General features: G+C 41.1%; 1 protein-coding gene and 1 long non-coding RNA gene across 6 annotated transcripts in view; one reads left to right on the forward strand and one right to left on the reverse strand.

The window, feature by feature from the left end:
* The window catches only part of LOC122568605 (zwei Ig domain protein zig-8-like), an 83,005-nt gene that overhangs the window by 36,274 nt on the left and 19,917 nt on the right, over positions 1-26,814 (reverse strand). The window contains exons 1-2 of one of the 4 annotated variants that reach the window (XM_043728530.1): positions 21,694-23,547; positions 19,538-19,716 (exon numbers count right to left, since the gene is read on the reverse strand). In XM_043728530.1, the coding sequence (XP_043584465.1) occupies positions 19,538-19,667 (130 nt within the window). In that variant the 5' untranslated portion in view covers positions 19,668-19,716; positions 21,694-23,547. Of the gene's footprint in view, positions 1-19,537; positions 19,722-21,693; positions 23,548-26,814 lie in introns of those variants that run through there. The other 3 variants (XM_043728528.1, XM_043728529.1, XM_043728532.1) reach the window with 3 other exon arrangements.
* The window catches only part of LOC122568608, a 54,138-nt gene that overhangs the window by 11,227 nt on the left and 16,097 nt on the right, over positions 1-26,814 (forward strand). The window lies entirely within an intron of this gene.

Consider the following 26,814-nt stretch of genomic DNA (forward strand, 5'->3'; position numbering starts at 1 on the left):
GAGCCTCTCTTGCCGATGAAAATTGTTTCACGGAGACGGTGCAGAATCAATGCTCAGTTAAAAAGCATTCGTACACGCTGACATTTCCAATCCTAACGTTGAAATTGAGAGACAGGTGAACGATTAGAATTTTATTCGAGTAGCTAAAAACGTACAAAAGGAAAAAGATACACGTGTCGAACGTAGATACCTTTCTTATTTTCCGAAGTCGGTATAAAAAGTAGCGAATATATTTCTGTTCGAGAAATTATTTAACTGAATTCTTCCATTATTCTCTCCCCTGTTTTCATCGCTTTTTCCATTAAGCGTATAATTAAGAGCGTAAAATTTGGGTCAAGTCAATCGGTCGGGTTCGTTTGGCGTATCTTAATTTGGAAACAAAAGTTTATACTTCCAAAGCAAGACAATGATTTATGTAGAAGAAGAGGGGTAGAGTAATACCGCAGGTTCCTAAAAACTTGTAAATACTCGCTTCATTGGTAAAGCCAGCCATCCCTGTTCTTTACATCTATTTCCATTTTATTAAATGGAAACAATGGAAGTAACTCGCATACATTCGTGTCCTGGCAAAGTTGCAACTGCCGCAGCTCCGTAGGACATTGCAATAACGTCACGGAAAGGACAACTATGATCGCACGTCTACTACTCATCTCTTAACGCAACGACGTTGAATAAAATTGTAATATTTTAACTATATTTCAAGCTAACTCTGCTGGTTTGTGTCGCATTTTCACGTCGTTCGTAACTTATAAATTATACCATGCATAATAAACTTTAGGTATAGAAATAAAGCTACTCTAAAAGCATTTATTAAACACGCCGCTATTTCGATGCTTATGTTCCTCGTGAATCGTGACGCCGATTGGACCATTGCTTTTTGCCCTGGGACCTTTGCTATAACAGTTGCGCAAAAAGAACAGCTCTCAGGTAAATAATTCTAATGCGAAAGGATCAAAACTGTGCCATCCACTTAACGACTTTCTTCCTGACCGCCTTTCTCGCTTTATGGAAACACGCGGAAAAACACACAGCTTCGCCGAGACTCTATACCGAGATCACAGGATCACGCTTACATAGGAAGGAACTTCTTTCCTTTTAAAATCCGTCGACAAAACTGCGTCGACGAAATAATTTTATTCTTTCTGCCCGCTGTGATATTTTTGCCTCGTCTAGAAATTGTTATCGTCGTGTTTTCGCCGAGAAGCGTAACCACTTTGATCCGCGGTCTGTTTGAAAGTTTGAAAAGAATATTAATAACTTTACGCTTCCATCGAATTCTTCGCTTTAATTATTATCCTATGTTGGAAATCCTATTGCCGCCACTACAACGCTAATTTTACATAAATCAACATTTTTATATGTAAGAAACGTAGACAAAATTAGTTAAATTCGGATTCTAACTACTACGAACGTCGTAATTTTGCTCTACGCTAAATCGATAACTTTGCGGATGATGGGAACACGGTAAGGGCGCTTTAGAGCCGTTGAAACGCGTGACATAAAAATACGTGTAACGCGTGTTACAGATCTGCCCTGTAACTCGTTTGTGGTTCTATTTTTTTGGCTGGTAATAACGGCGAAAGTCGGTTTATTGGCGCTTTGCCATATAGCGAGCGGCGAAAACTCTATGACGGATGAAGTGCACGCTCTCCTTAATACTGCAAAATTCATTTCATCGTTGCGGCTACAGGCAACATCGCGGCCTGGCTCGTTCCCGCCAAGGACCGCCACGGTGTAAAACATTATTCCACATTACTCTTCACGAACCGGAGAATACCGGATGAATTATTTTGTTGGTTTCTTCGTGCCAGCTCGTACTTGCACACGTACGCGTCCCCATTCGTGCTCTCGTCATCCGCTAATGCCTCGATCGCGGTCAAGACGACCCACCACGAAAAGTGACACTCTAATAATCAATCTTTGAACGCAATACGATTATCCAGTTTCAGTAGAATGTATCGAATATTTGCATGCATAGACGCTTATAAAGACTCGTTATGTTTATAACGTTTGTATAGAAACTCACTATGAAGTTATATCGCACTTGTTAAAAGCAAATGGTAATAGATAAGGCACTCGTGCCAGTAGGAATACGTTAGAGGAACGAAATTTCGTTCGATCGGTTTTCGCTGTGTTTTCTTCGCAACAGATATTTTTTAAAGACAATCGGTCGCTTTGAATCGTGCGATACGAAACTTTCATCGAGAGATTGTTTCAACGTTTATTTCGTACAAGGCAAATTCGATAATTTCGCGCTCAAATCGAAACTCACCTAAAAACGGAGATTAAATTATCGGTCCGTCATTCCGTGGGATATTACACCGATATACGATTTAACATACGGATGGTAAAAAACGATCCGGTTCACCGAATATCGGTTATTCGGTAAATTTAGATGATCGCCCCTACTCCTATCTCGTTGAATCTTCCCCTTAACTTTCCGGAAATACGCCAGCTTAAATCAATGAATTTATCGGAAATCAAAGTCGAGGCATTTGAACAAAGACCTGTTGTTACGCGCGATATGCCGAGAAAATTACCGAGCGATCGCGTTAAGATCGATTGGAGAAATCGCGATTTTTTTTATCGGAGAGCATTCCGCTCTGTGATTGTTTCGCATGGCCGCGTTTACAGCTAGGGAAATGCGTCTTTTTTTACGACGCGATGCGACGCGATCCGAAGCATGGGTGCGCGATCCAGGGAGGCAGAGCTAGTCCAATTGAATAAAAGCGACAGGGGCCGACATCGAATATATCAGAAAAGCTAAAAGACAGAGGGGTTAATACGAAATTGGCGCTGGCCCATCAGCCGCCAAGGGACTACGTTATCCGGAGAATTGGTGCGAGTTATGACGGCAGTCAAACGTTTCTTAACCGTCTTCTCAGCTGCCTTTCCTAAAACCCGAACCCTCTGCAAGCGAAGAGGAATTTCACGGATTTGTCGTAAATAACCACTTAGTTAACCCTCCTTAAATCTAACCGGTTCTACGACGCAAGTTTGCGCAGTGGATCTAAGATCCCCTTTTGAATAATGCGCGTACCGTCGCCATTTCGCGAAGAAACTTTATTAAACGAGGCCTTAAGATTTTAATGAAAAGTTTGCGACCCGCTACTCGCTAGAAATTAAAATTTTTCGCTCGTTATCATTGGCGTTGTTTGATTTTCACCGATTACTAGAAAACAGCCATGTACAAAAGAGAAAAGCTGTTCGTCCATCGGTTCTCCGTTAAAGTAAACTTTCTTTTTCAGAATAACTTTTGCAATTTCAAAAGTTAATCGCCATTAGCGGCCATGAAACGCGTCCGATAAAGCGGCCTATAAATAGCCATACTATGATGCGATATTGCTGTTCCGCCGCACCAACGCCGGAAAAAACAGCTCTGCCGTTAGTGAAATATTTCCGGCGAAATGACAAACGAGATTTTACCAAACGAGAACGTAATTCGTGAAATCGACTCGGCTCAAATGTCATACACGGCAGCCGTTTCAAAATGCAATTTACGTGTAACGTTCTACATCGATTTTATCCGCTACATCGAATTTGACTTATTTCGTAAATATGAAAAGCATAACAAATATCAGAGCCAGAAACTGGACCACGTGTGTACGAAATAATTCGTCTAACGGCCCACGTATAACTCATACTGATAATTACATTGGCCGCGTGAAGATAAGCTAACACGAATATTAAGTGTAGAATGCACGGGGTGCAACGGTCGCGTTAATTTCTCCTAAATCATAATAGGTAGAGCCGAATTGCTATAACTAGGCTTGCACTACCTATTCGTTTCGTTGCATCGTAATCATAACCGTGCTACCTTAAATACGCAAAATCGATGATTTTACCGCTCTTCGCCCTATCGTTGATTTAACTTTCACTTACACATCCATTTTACGTTCAGCGAAATTTGCTTCAAATACGGTAGATTCGATGGAGAAAGATTCGCGCTATGGCGCTTTATCACGGTCCGCTCGAAACGACTCTACGTTTACGATCGGGACCCGATCTAATATTATTACGCGATGTACTCGTATATTTCTTCTTTCTATCTTAGGAACCTACGTGTTTCTTTTATTTTCCTTCACGAACGAGTATCTTCCTTAAATAACGTAGCAAATTATTTGGCAAAAACATGGGGACGAGAATTCAGCAAGATTAATTTTACATTAACAGAAAGTAACGATCGAGGAAGTTTTTTACCTACTTTAGAGGGAAATTACGACGGACCGGCCGGCTCGTCCGTTTATGAAGATCAAAAATTAGACCGAGGCGTGCGAATAATTGGAAACGCATTACTTTTGCATTGTATTCCGTGTGTAAGTAATTAAACTGTCATTTGCAGCAGAGTTGTTCGTCGGTCGTTTTTATACCACGAGCCCGCTTAAGAATGTAACAGTCGGCTTGCTTCCTTAAACATCTAATGAGCCTACTTTCGTAGAAAATAAGCTATACAGCTGCTCGTTAAGAGCGTCTTCTGTCCTCCCATCCTCGAACAAATGCAAAACATCGCGTCGCTACAATTCGTCTTTAATGTTTGATTATCGTCCAGACGCTCCTTTTTCCTACGATATACGATGTATAATTATACATATACTACTTCAAGAGAACACGTACCTACAGCTGTTCTTTCTTGTGTTACTCTCCGTATTTGAGTAAACGGACGAATTATTAAGATGTAAAATACCGCGGAAAAATAATTTGATCGTGGCAACTATAGAAATATTAAAAATATATATGATCCAGTGTATTATGTATCGTCGTATCTTAAAATGATTGAACGAATTGGGCTACACTGGGGAGAAGAAATGATTAATGGAAGAAAGGAAAGTCAAAAGAGCCATCGTTAATGAAACGAATATTTGTATGTAGGTACCTGGATCCAACCCACGATAATTTGCTGAAGATTCCATTTCACATATCGCCTTTTCAACTTATTCAAGGCATATTTTTAATTTGAGAAAGATCGAGCAGAGAAATCGCGAACAACGCTATTCCACAAAGTATGCCGTCAAGAATATGTCTTCTTTCGTAAGGAGAATATGAGATAAGGGAGTAACATTTTTACATCGTTCTCAACTAGAGAACGTTGAAGTTGCCGGTGCAACTCCAGAGAGGTTTCCTTACCACTTCTTTCATCTCCCTCCGAGAAAATTTCATTTTTCCTCCGTCAATGTCGCGAACGCTGATCTCGTTATAAATACTATTTCTAATCTCGAAAAAGGCTAGAAATGTATTTCGATGAATTTTCTATGTAATATTATTCCTTCCACGTTGCAGGACGATATCTTCTACCGTGAAAATAATTAGAAGGTAATTCTTTATCGACGCTGCATCGGATCGGCGATATGTGGAGTCTCAGATCGCAAAGAATTAACGGGCAACTTTTGATACGTGCAAAGATTCGGAACCGTACTGTCAAGAATAACGAATGAAACGTCGCGTCGACCATGTTTCTGGAAATTGTGGATCAAATATTTCCGGTGAAACGTTGGCCGATAAAATGGATTTCCAGAGCAGAATTTTCGTTGTTTAGTTTTATCTTTGAACGAAGATGGAGGAAACGAGAGCATGCAGTTTTGAAAGCAAGTACCCGCGTATTGGCTCAATGAATTCGCTTAATGAAAGCATTAGAGCATACCTTTCGAAGCACGTTTTCCAAGGGAACGCGGTTACTGCCGGTTTTGTGCTGCCCGTAACAATGCGCAACCACGCACACGTCCGACAGAGAACTCATCAATGCCGACGCTCTTCATAAACGTAAGAACGGAATTACCGAACCACCTTTCCTTCTATCGTCGCACTAAAATCGTTCCTCTTTCCGTTACGACGCGATTCCGATGTCGTTCGCGATATTAAAATTCATACTGGAAATCATTCAACGGAACGCGAATCGTTTCATAAACGTTTCTCCAGAACGTAGCTATATCGTAGAAAAACGTCTGCACGATTAAACAAAAATATTAAATTTACACTATTTGTATTCGCAGAAATTCCGTTTAATTCTAGTTACCCGTTTTTGTTCTGTTTACGTTATTGTCGACAACTGTCTTTACTCGTTTGAAATCTAAGGAAATCCGAGGGTATTTGATATTATGAAAAGATCATCAAAAAATTTGACATACGTATGTTATAACGTGTACGTCCGCACAAGGTTGGGATGCTGCAAAGAGGATACCTTCTCCAGAGGCAAAGGTATTTCGACAGAGGAATATTTTCTCGTCGGCGAAGAAGACACGGCATACGATATTAACTCGTAGACATTTCATACAGATTTACATATACGAAGGAGATGTGAAACGTTTGTTCCTTTCGTTACAGAGACATTCCTTCGTAGAAATTTGCATCTATTCTCTCACGTTGATCATGGTTCCGCTTTTCTTCTAGGCATTTCTTTTTCCAAGACGTCCGTTTGGTCAGAAAGCAAGGCGCGTTCGAAGAAGGAATTCTCGAAGGACCGTTAGTCCCATCGACTGGCGTGTAATCGAACGCGAAAAAGAGATCGCAGGAAAAACAGATGGCATAAGCGTATTTTCATCTCGTTTCAACAATCGGATCTCCGCTTTAATAAGAGACCAGAAATATGAAAAACTTTCTTCGAACTTTGAAGAAGCGAAGAACCGCCAGTGGATTTGCTAGCAAAGCGTGAAACGAAGACGCGAAAGCATTTTCATAGCAACCGGTACTTTAAACTGACTCGTCTGTTATGGCACTGACTTCCCTACGAACTGAACTTTCGTACTCTAGCTGCCGTGCGCAAATATTTGTTTTCCGTTAAGAGTCGCTCGGAAGAAAATTCGTCAGATAGACCTAAAAACGCTCGAAACTTTCGGGTCAGTGTTTCCTTCATCCCGGCTAATACGCTTTTAGCATAATCGATAAATCGTGGCTGTAGAAGTTGTTCGAATGCTCGTTTCCGCCACCGTATCCGATGATGAATTATACGGTTGGAAAGTCGCAAACGATGATAGCGACTCGGTGGAACGAAATACAGGAATAATTTGTAGCTTTAATTTCGAATTTATGCCGGTTTGCCCGATCCGAAACCGATTCCTCTCGCTCGTCAAGTTCTGTAACCAAATTACCTGCAGTTTACTTTAAATCGAAACGCGATCGGTGTCGTCTGAAACACAAACGTCGCGATTCTAAAAATTTGCGTAACAAGCTGGATACTTCGTGATTACGTTGGACGTTGGTTCGAAGAACGATTCGCGAAAGGAAGGAGGAAACCCGCAGCTTTCAAGAGTGGATAGGTCTCGCAACGGGCGATGCTGAATGATCGTTCGTTTTGAAACGTTTTGAGAAGGCACGATCGAAACGAAGAAAAACAGCGTCGTCGATGTCTTTATAACGAAAACGGTACGCTTATTAAAAAAAAAAAAAAAAGAAAAAGGTGCCGCGTTATATAACGGAGCAGCAAATTACTCGAGATAGAACTGAAAACGCGATGCTTAAGATCCTCAAAGGAACTCCGATTTAATTAGACGAAATAGGGTCGGCGAACGTTTAAGGATATGCTATTCTCAAAACCAACTGGATGGAGTGCTCCTCTGAACCCGTGAAAATGTATATACCCGTTTCTCTCTCTCTCTCTCTCTCTCTCTCTCTCTTTGCCTTCTTACCACGTCAAATTGCTGACTGCGTTTTACCTGCGTCCACACTTTCGTCGTATTCATCTCTCGTCTACATTTGCGCCTATAACTTCCTAATTGCGTTATCACGAACGCGATAGCAAATGAATTAGAACATTGAAATGAATAGGAAATGAATAGGAAAGGAATTTCGTGTTTTCCTTGTGTCACGTTGATATCGACTTTCGAAAATTGGAAAATTTACTGCACAGAAGAAAAATTACAGGAGAAGCATCGAAAATGTGAAAAATTTGGAAAGCTCGATTCAATTTTCAGCGCTATTTTTACTTCGATGAAACACGCCAATTGGTTGGAATAATTACATTTAATTTCTTTCGTCAATCCTTTCCTCTATTATGCTGCATATTTTACGTAATTGAAATAATGTCATATTTCCTGCACATTTTTAACGATAATTTTATTTGCGTGATATACTAGATACAACAAAGGAATTACTTTCAACCTCGCGACCAGTTACATAAAATGAATGATTTAATAATACGAACATAATGTATCGAGTAATAATGGGAAATAAAGGCGATACGCGGTTCGAAATGCTTTCAATAATTCCACAACGGATCAGCTTTGTGTACGTCGAGTAATTTGGAGAAAGCAAACTGCAAATTCGAACGCAATGCGATTTCTATTCCATTAAACAAACGGTACCCTTTTCGATGCACGAAGCTTAATAAATTGTTGCATCGAGTAGACGACCATCACAGTATTAAAACACGCCTCGTCTGTACATACTCTCTATCGAAAAAAGGCAGCAATTAGCGTTAATTAAGCAACAACTACCGCTTTCTCTTCGTCGTGCGACAAAGAATAAGCGGACGTTTTATCATCCTGTAAAAATTCTTGTTTGCAGGCTACGATTGCCGGTCGCGAGGTTGCCTTCGACGCGCAATTATCTTTCTGAGGAAATCTCGAGCCGATTAATACCCTTTGGTATACATATTTGCAAAGCAAAGGAGAGGTGTGCTCGACAAGGGAAAGTTTCCAGACAACGGTTTTTCCACGTTGTTTGAAAGGACAATAACCAGACGAATGTCAAATCGTTACCAAAATAACGCGATATTCGGACGCGGAACAACAATGGACGAAGAGTGGAAGCTTGATTATTCGGAATAAAAGTTAATTGGTCACGTGGCTAACTTGAACTCTAAAGGCTAAAGAACGATGCATCGCCTTTGCTGAATCGAGTCGAGAGAACGTTTCACGGATCCGCGAATTTCGAAAGAAATAGCTTTGCCCGTCGAGCCTTTAACGATTCCATGGCGAGCTCCCTTAATAAAAGTCCGAACGTCTTTTCTCGTGGAACGAATAAATCATCGCTTCGACGACCCATTAAAAAGTCGAAAAAGGGTCTTATTACTCGGGAAGAGAAGAGAGGAGAAGAGAAGAGAAGAGAAGAGAAGAGAATACCAGCTAGTAAAGAAGAGGCTACCGGAGAAAATTGCTGACAACTGCAGACGTGTCTTAACGATAAGGCTCTGGCAATCTAAGCATATAATCTTCTTAAGAGCTTTGCCGTTTAATTAAGAAAGCAGTATTATAAACATATACAGTAACGTAGAAAGCTTCCTTTTGTGGTTACTTTATTACACGAGTATAAACCGATTCTTACTATCAGGTTGACCTACGCGTGTATATTTTCATCGTCGACGATAGAAAAACAAACGAAACACAAAACTACTTACATAGATAAGTTTTGATAGAATTTAACGTTAAGCAACTTTATTATTTCTTTCATATATATTATTAATATAAATGACGATAAACGAAAGCGAATCTCCATCAGCGTACAGAAGTGAAAATGCAGAATGTTTTTCATTTCTTCGGTTTTAAAGATACGATCTATAATACCGTATAAAATTCAAAAAGTTTCATCTTAAATTATAGACAATGTTGGTTTTCTTTGTCTTTCGCGTTCCTTATTTAGACTTAAAAAATATTTTAACCTTGAAAAAGTACCGCTCGCAAAGAAACGCGTGTCTATCTATTCTTTGTATCAGATTCGAGGCTACTGAAACCATAAAGTTCGCTTTGGTAACGAATCCTTGTTGCTTCGTCTTAAAATAGGTATATTTTACTCGTGTTTCGACCAGCGTTGGAAACGCGAATAGAAAAATGTACAGCTGGAAAATGGATCGATCGTCGATCTATAGACGTTGGTAATAGATCAACATCGAAACCAGCAAACTGTAAAGTACGAAAACATCTTTTACAAGGAGTCCTTAAAAAATGACATTTATCCATCAACGTCAGAGGCACAGGACAGGATTATGCAGTTTCAACTGAAATTCCGGAGATTTGTCGTTGAAGGTTCAGGATTGTCGAATCGTTTGTTCGATCGCGATTTTGACACTGACGAATCGGAATGATAGATGTGCCGAGAATTCATTGCGAAATCGCGGTAGCCTATCGAAGTCGTCGCGCAGTTTCGACGCAGAGAGGAAGAGCAAAAAAAAAAAAACATCGTGCTTTCAACGAAACACGCTCGATTCGAATGCCTTGAAAATTCCGTCGATTTCGTTCCGATCAAAAATATGTATTAATCGTCGTTCGCGGGACAATGTACGTTTAAATTTCCATAAGTTGTTCGGAAGCTCTAAACATTTCCTACGCGACGAATATCGTTGGTATCTCGATTTTTCCACGCGGATAACGACGAATTTACGACGAGACGAAACAAGAAGGATACACGTACGTATGTGTTATTGTTCCAAAAGTTGTAGCGTTTATTCGTTGAAAAATAATCGTCAGCTCTAACAGGCAAAGTAAGTAGCGACGCGCATCGAAAATCACGATATATCGAACGAATACACCGATATTCCCATCGCAATTATCATGTTCGATGAATTGAGCTCACTGTATACTTTTAATCTCGCTATAGATTGTTTATAAACACGTTCGTTTTTACCTGTCCGTTTCCATGCAAATTGAAATTGCATTTTCGCCGATGCACGATCGAATATTATACCGCGAATCAAAACGATCCTCGTAACGGATATATCTATCTGGCCGTATATTAGTTATTCGCGAATCATCAAACGGTAAAGTTACAAACGACGAATGATACTAGAAACGAAGATCGAATATACTGCCGCATTCCTCTAATATCCATATGTATGTGCTAACATATTACTCGAGTTTGGAAATATTTTGTCAGTGTAGAATCGCATCAAGCGTCGTTCAGACTTTTGTTCGAGAAAGAAAGGAACGACATCGTTGTCTGCGTCGCGCAAGCTGCACCAGGCTTTCCGTAAACGTCGCATCTCGCATAAATATGGAAATTTTGAAAGCGAGGTTCAGCCATTCGGCTCTCGTCTTTTCACGCAACACCTTCGTATCCGTGTTGCGTCTCGTTCGTTCTCTCCACACGTTTCACCGATATGCAGTGTCAGAAATATCTTGAAAATCTCGGTTGCACGCATCGCGTAAAACGATATGGTTTGAATATTAATGATAGGGACGTTTTTTTATCCGATACAGCTTCGAGGACGTAGCGGGGAAATCCTTTCTGCGATTCTATTACGATCGACCGTATAGAAATACATACTTCTTACTCCCATGGTGACTCGTGAGTATCGCGCTACGCAGCTTTCGCGTGGAGAAGATCGATCTACGAAATTGAAAACGGTGGAGCGTGGCGAAAAAGGCCGAAGCGCGACCAACGAGATAGATACATGTATATATCGTACTTTGCTTTGGCAGAGTCCCAAAGGAATCGCCATAGCTTTCCAGATACGAATTTAAACCGGTCCGCATAAAGTTCTTTCCGATCGATTGTTTTCTTCTAGAAGGTCAAACTGTCTTCGATTTACGCGTTCGCCGGATCTCAGATAAATTCAGCACGCTTCCCGAAAAATCCAATCGATTCTTCCTCGTAACAGATCGCAAGACGAGATTCTCCTTCCCGCTCGTTAGTTCCGAAAAAAGAACGATTTTTCGTTTTCGCGCAGCGAAAGAAACCCGGTTTTAGCTCGTTCCACGGACAATGCAGTTTATTCGTCGCTCGAGTAACGAACTGCATCGATAACGCGAATGATCAAGTCCGTTCGAACAAATTACAGCCCGCGAGATTCAACGGGATCGAGACATTTTTGACGGTCGGTGGTTTCGCTTCGTTCTCAACTACGAGTGCATTTGGATTTCGATGCCGTGTCATCGCGATCAAGAATACGGAAACTATACCGTGTAGACTGCAACTAGAACGCGAAAGTTACGGAAATTACAAAATAGAACGCTTGCTATCGCTTCCATTCTTTTCCTCGTCGAAGGGAACGAAAGTTTCACGAATCGTTTGGGAAATAAGTTGGAAGAACGCAGCAGCGTTATGCGAGGAAGTTGCTGCTTTTCGATCCGGGAATACTTTTGTAAAATCTTTTCCATACGCTGACGCATAACAGTAGCGATAAAAGGCAGGGACTATCTCCTCTGCGTAGGTCGCGCTCACGATCAGGAGGAATTCCTGATTTTTATGTATTGTCCCATGGACATTAAACGCATCATGCACTTTCACACACGTCAACCTATTATAGAACTCATCGAATCGTATCTTTTGACTACTATCTTTATTTTATGTTACGGTTATGTTACAATTCTTGTTTATCATTTATGCTAATCGATATTTGTCGTGCTTTGTGTTTCTTGTAAAGAATCGGTGCAATTAGTTATAGTTGCAGAATGTCGTTCATACCACGATGATAAGTTTCTTTGATAAATATGTCTCGATGCAGTTGAATATTTCATACGTTTTTTACCCACTAGATCGTCGTAGACATCCTGAATCCTTCGAATATTCCACTAGTTTCATACCGTATCATCTGTCTTCGACATGCAATGAATCAGCGCTAAGTAAAAAGCTCTCGATTCTTTCGTTATTCGATCTCCTAGTTATTTCGAAAGCGCACCGTTTCTCTCACTTACACTCGCTATACAGATTTTTCATGATCGATGGGAATAAAAATAAACGGTAAAAATCCATAAATGATTTAGACCGATCTAAAACTGTCATCCACTCGTTTCTCCATATCCTTGAAAGTACAATAGACGATATTCCACGAAATTTAACGAAACGATAACGCTCGCAATTTCGAGGTAAAACGGCAAAATTGCAAATTGAATTCGTATAAACAACGAATAAACAACGAATAAACAACAGAGCAGACGTATGAAAGTGCAATGTACCGTGTGCGGATTCTTATCCAAAAAATTTCAATATAGAGGCATAATTTCGCGCGTGGAAACGTCATGTACGCATAGGGGAACGTCATCGTTTAAACGGTCGATCCCGTTATAAATTTCAGATTAGTTACCCGATTGCTCCATATTTTCTCGACAACTAAGCGGGCAGAGAAAGGAGTGTCTCGTATCGGTGACATAACAACATCGTAAATTGCGGATTGATATATCACCAGGTTTGAATATTGCGGTGACTGGCGTTATTTGTCGCCTTGATCTATGAGAATCTTCTGGCGCAGCAGTGAAAAACAACGCGGGCCTGTCCATAGGTTAAATATATTCGCGCCTGCGTATCTACGATCGCGAATATTCCACATCGAATATACCATCCGATTTGCCGACTTTTATTTATCGATATTAACAGCTACTGATAAATCTCGCTTATAAACTTCCAATTTTATACGAATATCATACATACGCGCGCTTCCATATATCTCTGCTTTAATTCTCCGAGTCAGATTTTTCAACGTCTCGTGCTCGTCTGAATTAGCTCGCAAAGAGTGTCATTGCCGCGCTGCTAATTACGAGCTATTACGACTTTTTAATTAGTCTTTAAAAACTTCTTCATCGAATCGGTTTTCAAGCGTACGTTTCAACAATGGCGCGGCGCGGCGCGGCGTTGCGGTAGGTCAACTGGAGACCAAAGAGACGCAGAAAAGTATTATCGGATAACTCTAGCCGTAGGCACTCGGTTGGAAATTTATAGATAATCTCGAGTCTTACAATCGAGACAGTGACGTCTTTCTTCTTGAACCGAAACGAATTGTCCGAGCAGAAGAAAATGTAGAAATATCGGCGGACGACTTTCCATTACACCGAGCAGAGCCTCCTATCTCGAGGTCCTTGCTACTGAAATTCACGACCGTGTGTTTCAGCTTGTGAACCATTTTTCACGTTATTTCTTATTTTTAATGAATGTGTAGAAGATAAAAACGAAGATAAGAGAATTCGCTAATGAAGGAACGAATAATTCTTTTCAAAAACGGAAGGCCTAACGTCCAAACGACGAGATAATTTGTTTTCACCGAGGAAAAGGTTGATCGATGCCGAATTTCCAAGTGGTTTGAAACGCTTAGAATTAACCAGAATCGTTGTTCTCTTTCGATCGGGGATTCTAATTATTTCGTTGTCGGAAGAACCTATCAACTGGGTTGATCGATCTTAACTCAGTGACACTCCTTTCGTGCCGAATTCCTCTGAGATATGTTCACAGTTCGGCGTCTCAATTGCGACCTACTCCATTAAATGAGCTCGGAATTTAATTGCTAGCCGCCATAAAGGATAATCCGTCTTTATACGAATTGCAATAACATCGTTTAGTTCGAGTCAGGAATCTCTCTCTCGGAAGTCAGGAAATTCTCTCGATAAAGTTGGCTAACCTAGCCAACCGAGTAAGTCAAATAAAATATAAATATACATACATGTTCATCTGTTTATTATTACCATCTTTTCGATATAAAATCATATTGCAAAAAAAAATGAAATTTTCAAGCTGCACGCAATACTTTTTCATCTCTATTGCGGTTTATTCGTGCCATTTCAATAAAATTCGATTTTTCCATTTGAAACAAGATTCATAAGCAGAATGAAAATAATTCCAGGACCTATTATACGTGTATCTATACAGATCTACCTAAACTACGTGATACACGAACATATTACATGGTAGAATGGAATTTGAATATAATTTACTTATTAAATAGATGAGAATGTTAATCGTAAGTGAAATGGAAAAAAAGAAACAGATTTAAATAGTTGTTGAACGATAGGTTCGTCTCGCGTCTCTTCTGCTCTGATAAAATTAATCGATAGTTTCGATCCTCGAACGAACCCGTGAGAATTTTCGCAGATGCTCTTTCGGATCGGTCGAGTACGAGTTAACGTTTTCTAGTAATACAATGCGCGTGAAAGAAAGAAAGAAGGCTGGGAAGTTTCGTTCTTTTACTTTTTTGACGTTTTCGTCGCCATACTTCTACCGCAGAGGGCACTTACACTCGTAAACGTCTTAGCAGAGGTGTTATTCCGGAACGAACATTCGTTAAATATCCAACGGAAGGAAGAAAGTCGACGGTCGGCTGTGCCAACCAAACCAGCCACTCCGAGAGAATTTGATCGTTTTATAGGGAAGAAGAACAGCCACCGATAATCCGTTCGAGAAACGATCGTTTTCCCTCTTGCGGTCAAACCACGGATGATGGATGGACTCAAGCACGTTCCATCTTGTACCAATGGGACGTTACGCCTCGACTTTCTTCCGTCAGTCAACGATTTCAAGCGGTGATAAACGCAACGTGGAAAGTTAGAATATTTTACGGTTGATAAAACTAACTACGTGTAGTCGACGATGTTCTCATCTTTACGAGATGATATCGAACTTTAAGCGTTCGACGATCGACGATACTGCAATGTATGACGCACGACTATCGACATTCTGACCGCTTTTATCGTGGAATCGAACGTGAATCGCGATCGTTTGGCAATCAGATTCTCCGGTATCGCGGCGCCTTTAAACGCGATGTACGTGTACTTTGAAAACGGGTCTATCCAGGTGTTTGTACAGTAAGGTTCGCACGGTATTTGCGGTATTGCAGCGTACGTCAAAGAGAAATTGAAACGCCGAGCGTAAACCACATTAGTCGTGTATGACTCATCAACGTAGCTGTAATACTGCCTTCGCGTTGTTAAATAAACCTAATTCCAGCCATCAAATATTGAAGGCTGCCACGAACTTCTACAATTTGATGCTTGCCTGCTAACGTAACGTAAATTCTTTGAATTATAAATGAGCGTAATACAGAGGGATCTCTCGCTATTGACTTTTCTTCTACGCGTTTTCATTATTCCTGTTACTTCCACGTTTCGTCGCTTATTTTCACCGTCCATTTTATCAGAATCTACGAATATTTACCCAGTTTTTGAATCACGAGAGCTCGCGAGAATTACGTTCAACTTCTCGTCCAAGAGTTTACATTGCGGCTGGTTTTGATCGAGTGTTGTCGAAAACTTCGAAGCAGCTACCGTTATCGGAGAAAACGACGTAATTTCATCGCTCCTCCGTTATCTTTTTATTTACTTTCTAATTCGTTGCTTGCGCAGCTTAATTGTCTACCTATAGACTGTGTCAAAATACCATTCCTTGACAAAACCTTTGAAACACCTTCTATCTTTACAGGACAATAGTTTTCGAAGGAGCGAATTCTACAGTCGACGGACATGTTTTCTTACTTCCCGGCGGATTAAGTCCACTATTGCTGGAAGCGCGCATACACGTTGAGAAGCCCTACAAAAATACGATCCCCTCTTCTTTCTTTACTAGATCACGCTTCTTCTATAAAGAGCAGATCGTTGTATCCCTATAACGAAACGAGCCAGCTGAACTTTATACCTTTGCTGCGAATTCATCGACAATTCATCGATTCGAAGAGCACGTGTTAATATCAGTTCAGAATTAAAAGCAACGCATTCGTACAAATCGCATTTCAAATGCATTTGGTGGAAAAATAAAGAGCAAAATATGTATTAGGACATCGTCGATGGAACCTGTGTAACAGTCGCGTTCAAAGTTTCACGAACGAACCGGTATATCCTCGTACATACGTATACATACACATATACATATACATACTGTCGAAGTGGTCACCATTTCTAAGAAAGCTCTACATCTGGTCTTTTTACTTTTCTCAAGCACCGAAGCCATCGACGGCGTATAGACGAAAGACTGGGACGAAGGCAGACCATAAACAATAGACAGGCGACGTTGAGCTTCGGGGTTTTCAGTTATAGGGTAACACTGCTAGCGTGCGGATCTGGACCAGCTCAAATTATATTCCTACTTGTACTTTTACTTCTGTATTAAAATATATTTTCTACCTTACAATTTATTCACGCGTTTCTCTGTTTGTACATCTAATAAACTCACACATACACATATACATATACACACACGTGCATATATACATACATATGAAATTGAGTCGAACGTATATACGTAATAATAGGCGTGCTTACATCTGTGGGTGTTTAACGGTTAGCCGCCGTGTTCTCGTGTTGCGCGCGATGTTTTTTCGGAGGAGCGGAAGAAGTCCGAAATACGGCTTGACGGGAAACTTACGTCGGGTAACAAAGCACGAAGAAGTTGTGAAAGCAAAATATGGTAAATTATTAACGGTGGCGGTTGTATAGGGGGAAGTTTCGCGAACGTAAATTCGTCGTTCCCTCGGATTTATGGTCGGAATCTCCGTAAAATGAAATAACCCCCGGTCTGTAACCTATGGTGTTCCATTTGCAGGAAACGCTTCGAAGCTAACATAGTTACGAACGTCGCATCATCGTGTCATTACGTCGTACGTTGTCGGTGAGAGAGCAATAGACACTGGCGTCTAAGATAGCGACTGCGACACCGGCCGATACCGAGGAACACGCATCGAATCTATCCAACTATAACTTTCGGATAAACGTGTTTACCGGCGGCAAATGTCGAGTTTGCTTCGCAAACCGAGAACGCGGAATCGCGTTCCCGCCCTTTACGTTCCCAAACTTATTTCGCCTATCCGGCGTTTTCTTTCGACTTTTACATTTCCTCCCCTCCGCGGAGTTTCGATATCTGTTTTTCGAAGGTTGCTTACAAAGGAAATCAGCAAACAATGATAATCTAGAGAGACGGCAAACGAAAATGTACAGAGAAGAAAGAAAAACCGTTTGTTCCTATCGAATAGAAATTCCGTATTTCAATGTTTTATCCTATCGATTCGCGTTTCAACGGACTTTGATATTCAGGCTGTCGAGATTTCTAGAATTTATTCGTGTAACACTCGACGGAGGGTCCTCGCGGTTGTCGACGGAAATTGTTTCGAAAAGAGCAAGCGAAACACGTACAATTTGGCAAGCTGCTAGTTTCAATATTTATGAGTTAAGAGTTTATCCTCTTTAGAGAAAGCACCTCTTTGAAAGTTGTAGCAACACTGTGGACGAATGGAAACGAAAGCAAATAGAAAGAAGTTTACCTGCAGCGTTTCTGTTTGTTAACAGTGCATATACAGGCGTACGTTTGCGCAAAAAATATTTCTGGCTGAAAATTTAACTGACAATATCAGATAGTAATATAATATATAATATAATAGCATCAGAAGGTTATTATTATCAATCGCGTAAAAAGCAAATTACATGCAACTTTACGCACGATATTCTATTAAAATTATTCATTCCAAGAAATGCAAATTTAATCGTCCGCAAAGCTCGATTATATCGTAAAAGTTTTCCAACGATAAAACAACAGGCTGCATTCTCGCGAAAATATTTGCAACGCGATATTTATTAAACGGAGGATAATCGGAAATAATTGATAAAACGGTCGGGAGAGGAACGAGCGCGGAGGGTATTGTAAAAAGTTCGACGAGCGGAATATTTGGTTCAACGAGCTTGTCGCGCAGATAGTACACATGTAGCGATGTAGGTACACAGCTGCTTTTTAAAACGGCGTGCGTGCAACCGCTCTTTTAGTTGACCGCAACAACATTTGCAAAGTCCCTAGGGATCATTGTTTTCTGCAATGCGTTTTTATCTGTCCACGACGAGCCATGGCGAGCCACGCCCGCACGCTAGTTAACGTTAATTTCCACTTCCTGATTCCTCGCCCCTTCGCGCTACCCCATTTCGCTCGTTGTGCACGTTTTCAACATTTCCACCGTTTCCAGTGTTTTCGGCGTCGCCTATCGTACATCCACCAGGTTCGCCGACTTTTACGACAATTCCACGACGCGTCATAGTCACTGGCGTGAAGATAAAAGGTTTTGCGCATTGGAACCAACTTGGCTATTTCAAAGAAGAACTGCTTTTGCATTTTTTAATTACGTTTAACACCGGTGTCCACGGGAAAACACGACTCTCCGAATTAGCATGGTCGGATCTCGCGCCGTAATAAAAATGCTCCTGCGGATCGAACAGATAGGCGTGTACGTACTATATATACGTATACACTATACCGCGATTCGTGAATTTTTCCATGCGCGTTAAACGCACGTGGCCCTATCGGTTAATCGTTAACCATCGCGCAAATAGGAATTTTTATCCAGTACGTACGTTATTTGGATTCGGATTAGGCCAAAGAGAAGAAAATTTTGATGCGCGTTTCGATTACTCGATGGGTAACTTTTACAAGAATTAACAAGACTATGAAAGCTTAGCAAAATGAGAGTAGATTGTGAATTGTCGCACTGGCCAGTGTTGTTAACCGGATCAAATAGGAAAATTCTAATCAACGAGAGACGAACGCGAGCATTTTACTCTCGATAAATGGAGATTGCGCGCGCGGACAACCCGAATAAACAGACCTATGTACATACTACGAAAAATTAGTGACAAAAGGTAATTGAACGACCTGTATATATCGCATCGAGTTGTATTACTTTTCGGATTAAATGACACGTTAATTTTCTCTTTCCTCTTCGATTAATCGATTTTCGAAAGAATTTCCAATGACAAGCACGCTGCCCGAATTTCATAGAACAGCTTAAAATTAACTTTCAAAGTTACGAAGTCGAGTTAGCTTTTTCTACAAGGACAACTTTTGTTTCATTACAAGTTCAATGGACAAGAAGAGAACGTTTTCTTATCGTGACGTGTGTAATCGTGCCAGAGTACGAACAAATTGCGCATCGGCTTACCGTGCAACAGTAGCGAAAAGAAGAAAATGCAGATCATCTTGGCCAGAGCTGGCGCGCACCAACCGCACCCGTTGACGCTGTACCGTAAATCCATTCGCAGAATCTTCACGGTCCATCGTTTCCGGTACATTTCGCAACACCAGCCTCAAAGTCGTGCCAGCTCAAGTGCAGCGATATATCTTTTCTGCCAACAATAAACAGAAATTCACTTTCCGCTCCGAATTTTCGGCGTCCGCGAATCTCCTCGTTTTTGTTCCGTACCTCACCCATCGATACCGTCTCATCTCGTTTCTCTTCATTAACGAAAGTTACTCGCATCGAAATACACGCGCGTAACACCTGTTTCGTTTTCATCAATTTTAATTTATACTTACAACAACAACAACTTTTTAAACACAAGTATCCACTTACTTTCAACGTAATCGACTACCAATGAAGCGGCGTTTCGCGTCCAATATTTATTATTTATTCGCAAATTCTAAACGACGCTACAAGTATTCGACAGATCGTTAAAGTCTCGCGTTAATCGAAAATAAATACCCTGCGATCGAATGTAATAATGGACATTTGCGTAACGCGAACCGTGTAGATTACAGCAATATGTACAATAATAATATTTGTTATACAATTTATAGCCTGACCAGAGGGGTTGCCGATACGAAAGCGACACGACAGCAATTTCACGATGTTTACAATTTCGATTATCTATTCGTGGATTTATTACCGGCCGGTTATTACGCGGCAATAATCAGCCTGTTGTATGAACGAGCCGACAACCGTTGACGCGTCTGCGAGGCTGGCTTGTGCGTAAATTGAAATCAATCTCGAATACAACTCTATCGTTGGATAATCGCTTAAAAGGGTAGTCGCTTTAAATGCGCACGAAAACAGTTTAGCTTCGTTTCCGCGTTTTAAAGCGACACGCGTTTAACCTCCGCTCTCTTTTCACCTATTTTCCGTTGGTCATTGAAAATTTATCTCTTTCAATAGGAAATTCGACAAACGCGAAGCGAATTTCTGATTTAACGAAGCCTGTTTCTCTTCGACCGATCATTCGATCGAGATCGAGATCGAGATCGACATAGAAGATCTGGATGGACTTGGAGACGTCCGTCAAGATGACCTGATGGTTACTGCATAATATCGTATAATAATTGACAAGATTAATCGCGCGCAGGTGCAATAGCGGACTTGACATATTAATTTTGCACGTTTGTCGTCGCATCGTGTAAATTTCGCTTAAACTTCAAGCCGCCCTTCTAATGCCAAGAACTAGAAATCGAATTTGTTCGCCAACCTTGAATAAATACTACCGAATAAGCTGCGGATTTATTACGGCCTGTTGATTCGATTCCTCTCGCTACATGAACATCAATAACCGTTATCGTTGCACGCGTCTCCTTTTTACTTTGATCGATGAACGTGTATCGCCTGCTTCCTACTGTTTGACGATCGACGAGTGAACGGCGAAAATGAATTTAAATAGAAATAAAAATTTGCTTTAAGCATTTGAATCGTGAATTTTAATAACTGATCATTTTTACGAGATAATAGGCAATGTGTTTTATTTAATATTCGAATCGCATATATATCCGTATACATTTCGTTCTTCGTATGTCACACAGTAAATCAAAGGCAGAGTTGCTCGTAGGAGTAAAGTTCGCAAGTTATGGTTGTGCTAGAAAATTCTAGGGAATCGGTTTCAGGCAGTGAAATTTTGTACGACGTCTAAAAATAGGAAACACGATTGTTTCTTCCGCCGTAAATCGTTTATCCACGATTGTCCACGAAACAGTTCTCTTATTCCTCGAAATATTTTCGTGCATTTGAAAATTTGATAACGATTATTAAGCTTAACGATTAAGTTTCTTTACTGAACTAGATATGTCGCGAAACAAACGAAAGGAAGATCTCTAAATCTTTTCCCAATCGATTCGGAAGATATTTTCTGATTATCCGGTAAGCGATATTCTAGTCGAGTAGTGACGAGTAATTTTCGTGGAAAATTTAGTGGATATTATGCAAACGCAAATGTAAATGTAACGCGAACGCGTGTCCGACAGTGTTGTCACGGTCGAGTCAACGAACTATGGCGAAGAGCTGACCAGGCTGCTCTATGTACCGTACTTGATGCATTTTCAACGTGAAAAACGTACCGTGATCGCCGAAGCGACTTGCGTCAGCAGTTGTTGATCCGCAGTTACCGCTAAAACACGTCTATTGCAGTCGTGTCGAGGCCACGGGTACTTTTCTTGTCCGCTGCATTTCTCTTGATTTTTTCCGAAGCGTCCCGTTGAAGCTCAACGTGGAAACATTCATCTTCACACTTCACTAAACATTCATTGTTTCGGTACGATCACGCTTCACTTCGAATTTTCAGTTATCATTGTACATTATGCTTTTTTCTTAACTAGACACTCCACGAACTCACACGACGTTTGTCCGTTATAACGCGTGCTCAGAAGCCACGCAGTGGAACAGATCGGTTAAAAGGTAGCCGCAAGTAGGAGAATGGATTAAGTTTCGAAACTGCCACCGGAATTTTACCGCGACGTAGGTACGATACCCGTCGTATATAAATATACATGTATAATAATTTTTAAACCGATCGTACAGAAACACCACTTTGAATGGCTTAGAAGTACGTACAACCGAAATTGGATAACGCGTCTACCAATAGGTTATGCATATTTTTACGAGTCTGTTCATTTTTGCAAAAGAATTTTGAGCAAATTACGCTGCGTTACAGCCAATAAATCACCGACCGGTCAAATTACATGCAACACAAAAGGGACAAGAGTTGGATTAACTTACGGTACTGCATAGTGTGTAATTGCAGTTATAGAGTAATTCTATTTCCACATAACCTAACTTTCACGGTCGGATCTTCTCGAAGATATTTGAAAGAACCTTTTGTCGCGAAACACTTTCTTATCGACTCGTTCGACGATAGATTAGTCGCACAGTTCACAGCGAACAAGATATCCCGAACAAATCAAATTTCCACGTGACAAACGGACGCATCCTGCGCGAAGATGCACTAACGGAACATGGAACTCGCGATGAGTCCGAGCAGTCGACGATCGCCAATCTAGTCGGCGGTGCTTCCGTTTTCCTTAAGTGCCACTCGTTCGTCATTCAGCACGCACACTCCGTCCTTCGTAAACACGTTTCGTCGCGTGTGTATAAGCATTGCCGATACCGCGGGCAGCGCCGGTAGACCGACTGAAACGAAAATCGCCGCGCCACGCCGGAGCAACAGAGAAAGAGTGAGTGGAGGGGGGCGGCATTCACCGTCAGAAGGAAGGAAGGTAGGGAGGAAGGAAGAGAGGAAGGAAGAAAGGATTGGGAGTGTGAGGCAGTCGGAGGAAGGAGAAAGGAGCTGGTAAGATGGATAGGCAGATAAGTGGACGATCAAAAGGAGCGAGTAAGCGGTGTCCAAAGACGAGTCAAGAAAAAAGTGAGAAAAGAAGAGAAAGAGTGCGAGAGAGTTGCGTAAAGAGATCGGTGAGCGAAATGCTGCCGTGCTGAAGACCGCGACCCAACTGCGCCCGCGCTTAGCCAGATATCAGCCCCCCTCCCCTACCTCCAACCACCGGCGGCGTAGACTCTTACCACCTCCGCCTCCGTTGCCGCCGCGTTTCGCTCGCTCGCTCGCTTCACTCCGCTCCACGAGTCCATTCCGCACCACACTGCTCCACACCGCGCTACACAGCTCTACACTGTTCCACCCTGTTCCACGCTAACCGTCCTCCTACCAGCAATGCCACTGCTGCCGTGCTAACGTCGTCAGTCGATAGCGCTCCTATTATTATTGCGATGATCGACGCCTCGACCATAATGACCGACGTCGTATCCGTTGCCTGTTAAATTCGATAGCGCGATTCCTTGTTACGATCACGGATCCTTGTCCCACGACTCGATACTCCGCGGTTCTATCGCGATTCGACAACGATATCCTTTCTGTCGATGTTTGCTTCGGACGTGACAATATCCAAAGCTTTCTTACTATCGTAACGTTTAGTCGTCGTCGAAACGGAGAATAGGATACTCGGGACGGTTGAGTCTTTATTCGAACGTACGTTCATTGCCAGTCTACAATGGACTATCGAGATTTTTCAACTCCATTTTACTGAATTAAATTTACTGCCTAAATTACCGGGGATCGAATTAGACAAAACGAAGATAAGAATTTTGTTGAAAAGAGTTTATATCTGTGGGTTCCGGGTATCCTTTTCATTCTAGCGATTAGTATCCTCTCGATTTACATACTTGTTAACGTCAAAGTCGTAGCTAAAGTTTAATATACCTCAGTTTTCAAGCTATGCATTAACGTCGCGGATTAAACGTGTTGCATTTGCATTTTTTCATCGATAAAAACGCCGAAGCTGTATACGATGCGAGCTGAAACGTTTTATCGTTAATGGGTATCACCGCGTATTCTAGAATAAACACGCCGTTTCGGAAATTAATCGGTGTTAGGGCGATTACAGAGGCTTGCAAGACGATTGTTACCTTGTTATCCATTGTATCTTTCATCGCATTTTCGCCGCATTTTCGCCGCATTTTCGCCGCATACCATCGCATAATATGACTGATTCGTGTACGATGTCGCTATCGCAATTTCGATAACACGTTTCTGATATCGCTTCGATCGGAATATAGACTTTCATATCTGTCGGATTTATGCGCGTTCTTTCCACGGTTGGAACGAAAAATTGAATTTCGAGCGAAAGCACCCAGATAATATAGCTAAGGTTACTTCAATCGGTATTATACCCACTATATTGTAGGCCATTAAAATTCTCCTTTAATATCCACGTTTCCTGAATCTTCCAATTGCCTTTACTTTATACATTTATTCCAATTGAAATCCCTCGATTTTGATTCTCACTGATGAACGTTTTCAGCTTCGCCGTGTGCGGTAATTTTTCTATCAAGCTATTTACCAACGTATTCTATTTCTTTCAATCGATACGTTTTATTAATTCGAAGAAAATTAAACACAACTCGAAACCGTGGATATCCGTGAAATATCGAATGTACTTCGCGAACGCCCTGACTGGTTAGAAATGAAATTTCAATTTACGTACTGAGAATCACCGCAAAATGTGGCGAGGAAACTTTCCTTTGACAGAATCGAATTAAAAGGCTTCAAAGGGGCGGCAATTTCGTCATGCGATATTTAGATTCGCGTAACGAATTTATCAAAATTAATTTATATCAATCATACCGATTTTTTGTTAACGATATATATTAATCAACAAACATCTTTTTCGTTCGAACCTTTTGCGCGCGCGGGTAGAAGAAATCGATGTGTCTCGAGCGTTGACTTTTCTGGAAATTGAGATAACAATAAAAACGCGCGAGTCCAAAAACAAACGTGGATCGTTAAAATGAGATACCCTTGCGTTTATTTTGCAATTTCATCGTCTCGTACAAGGAATCAAGAGCTATACGAAAAACATTGTCTTTCGCCATTTAAACTTCGTCCTTTTGTTTGTTCAATGCAAACGCGTTATACTCGAAACTTATGTAAAGAAACAAATGTCCGAATAGAAATACATATGTGATTCGAACGATTCGATTGAATATCGACCTGAACAGTGTCGAATAATGTATACGCGAAATAAAAAAGCTACGAGCTACAATCGTACCATGTTATTTGAATTATCGATCGAATGATTTTTTGCTTTTTTTCCGGATAAAATACTTCGGGTAAGGTTAGAATTTTTATACCGGACCGTTTCAACAGATATTTCTCAAGGTTCGTGTCGCGTCGAAAGACACGCAGTTTTTTCACGATTATCGATCATCGTTTGGTCCGAAGAATATTCGCATTCCGATATTCATTTACAACCGAATGTGTTAGTTGCGAAATCGTAAACACAATCGGCTGACCATGTGCCTGTAAGATGCACGTAAAATTTAAGGGAACTGTAAATTCGTCGCGAAGTGGATAGTTTTGTTTGCTGGAAAATCTTCTAATTTTTTAAATGAGATAGTCCGTAAACTTTGGAAACAGCGACGTTGTGAAACGTTTCTTTATGTCGTATTATTAGGTAGTGTTACGTGTGCCGTTGCGCCAGTTCCTCCCGTTGATATCGAAGAAAAACTTGGCACCAATTTAAAGTTTGCTGCTTCCTATTAATATTCCACGATAAGCAGAAGCATATGTTTATTAGCGAGATTCAGGGTGTGGTAATATTTATAACGGCATAGTTTTGTGGTAGTTGAACGTTATAATAATTCTTCGTGCGTCCCGTTGTACGTGTACGAAAAGTAGGCTATCTCTTTAATAATTCCTTAAAACGGTGCTCATTACTTTGCGATGACCTCGTTTAACCATAAAGGATATTTCATAGTTCTCCTCCTCGGGTTCTTGTTCGCATACATTTTCAGAAAACGTAGCTCTTCGCAAGCGAACATACCTGCAGGTATTCCACTGCAAAGCCAATTCCATCGTAGAGGTTAACTTTTCTTTCTGGGTTATTAACAAGTTTACTGGATCGCTTGATTTAGATGAAACGTTATATACGTGGTTCCACTCTATGTTTGTTACAATTTCGATTGTACGGAGTAAGTCGTGTCGGGTAGGAGCTTGATCTTTACTGGTAGAACAAATTTGTCGATAGGCGTCGTCGTTGGAACGTAATCAGCCGTAAGCGCGAAACCGCGAACAATCCTATTTCGTTAATTTCTCAAGGAATCTGGTGTACCGTACGGTTAAGGTAGTTTGCGAACAGTATGCGACAATAATTAAGAGCATTAGCGCTCGGTGCAAAGTGGCAGGAGGAAAGTTTCGCGGTCGTGCCGGCCGCTGACGAGGAATTAGCAGACAGTCTTCGTGAGACTAACTACCGTTGGCTTAGGCGAGGCTGGAACTCACCAAGATCGAGGATCACAACTCGCCAGCCTATTAACGCTCTTATCTAAGAAAGGGATACGGCATGCCGCGTCCGTGACTCGACTATTCGCAACTTTCATCGTCCGTAGCCAGTCGTAAAATTTTCGAGCCATTTCAAAGCTAAAATGCCACTGCCATCGACACACGTGCACCTACGAAAAAATGTCGTCTCGCGGATACATTCGTTCTCGCCTCTCGTGCTCGTCGAGTGTCCTCACTCGGTGGGTTTCATAGTAGAATTTATAGAGCCCGATAAATTCAGCTGAAAAAATGTTGAAAAATTCTATGAACCATCGAATTTTGCATCAGCGCAGATAAAAAAGAAGATATTTCCTTTTATTTGTGCTGCAGGATTTATTGGACCGATTTA

This window comes from Bombus pyrosoma, linkage group LG6 (genome assembly GCF_014825855.1).
Source record: "Bombus pyrosoma isolate SC7728 linkage group LG6, ASM1482585v1, whole genome shotgun sequence".
Taxonomy (NCBI): domain Eukaryota; kingdom Metazoa; phylum Arthropoda; class Insecta; order Hymenoptera; family Apidae; genus Bombus; species Bombus pyrosoma.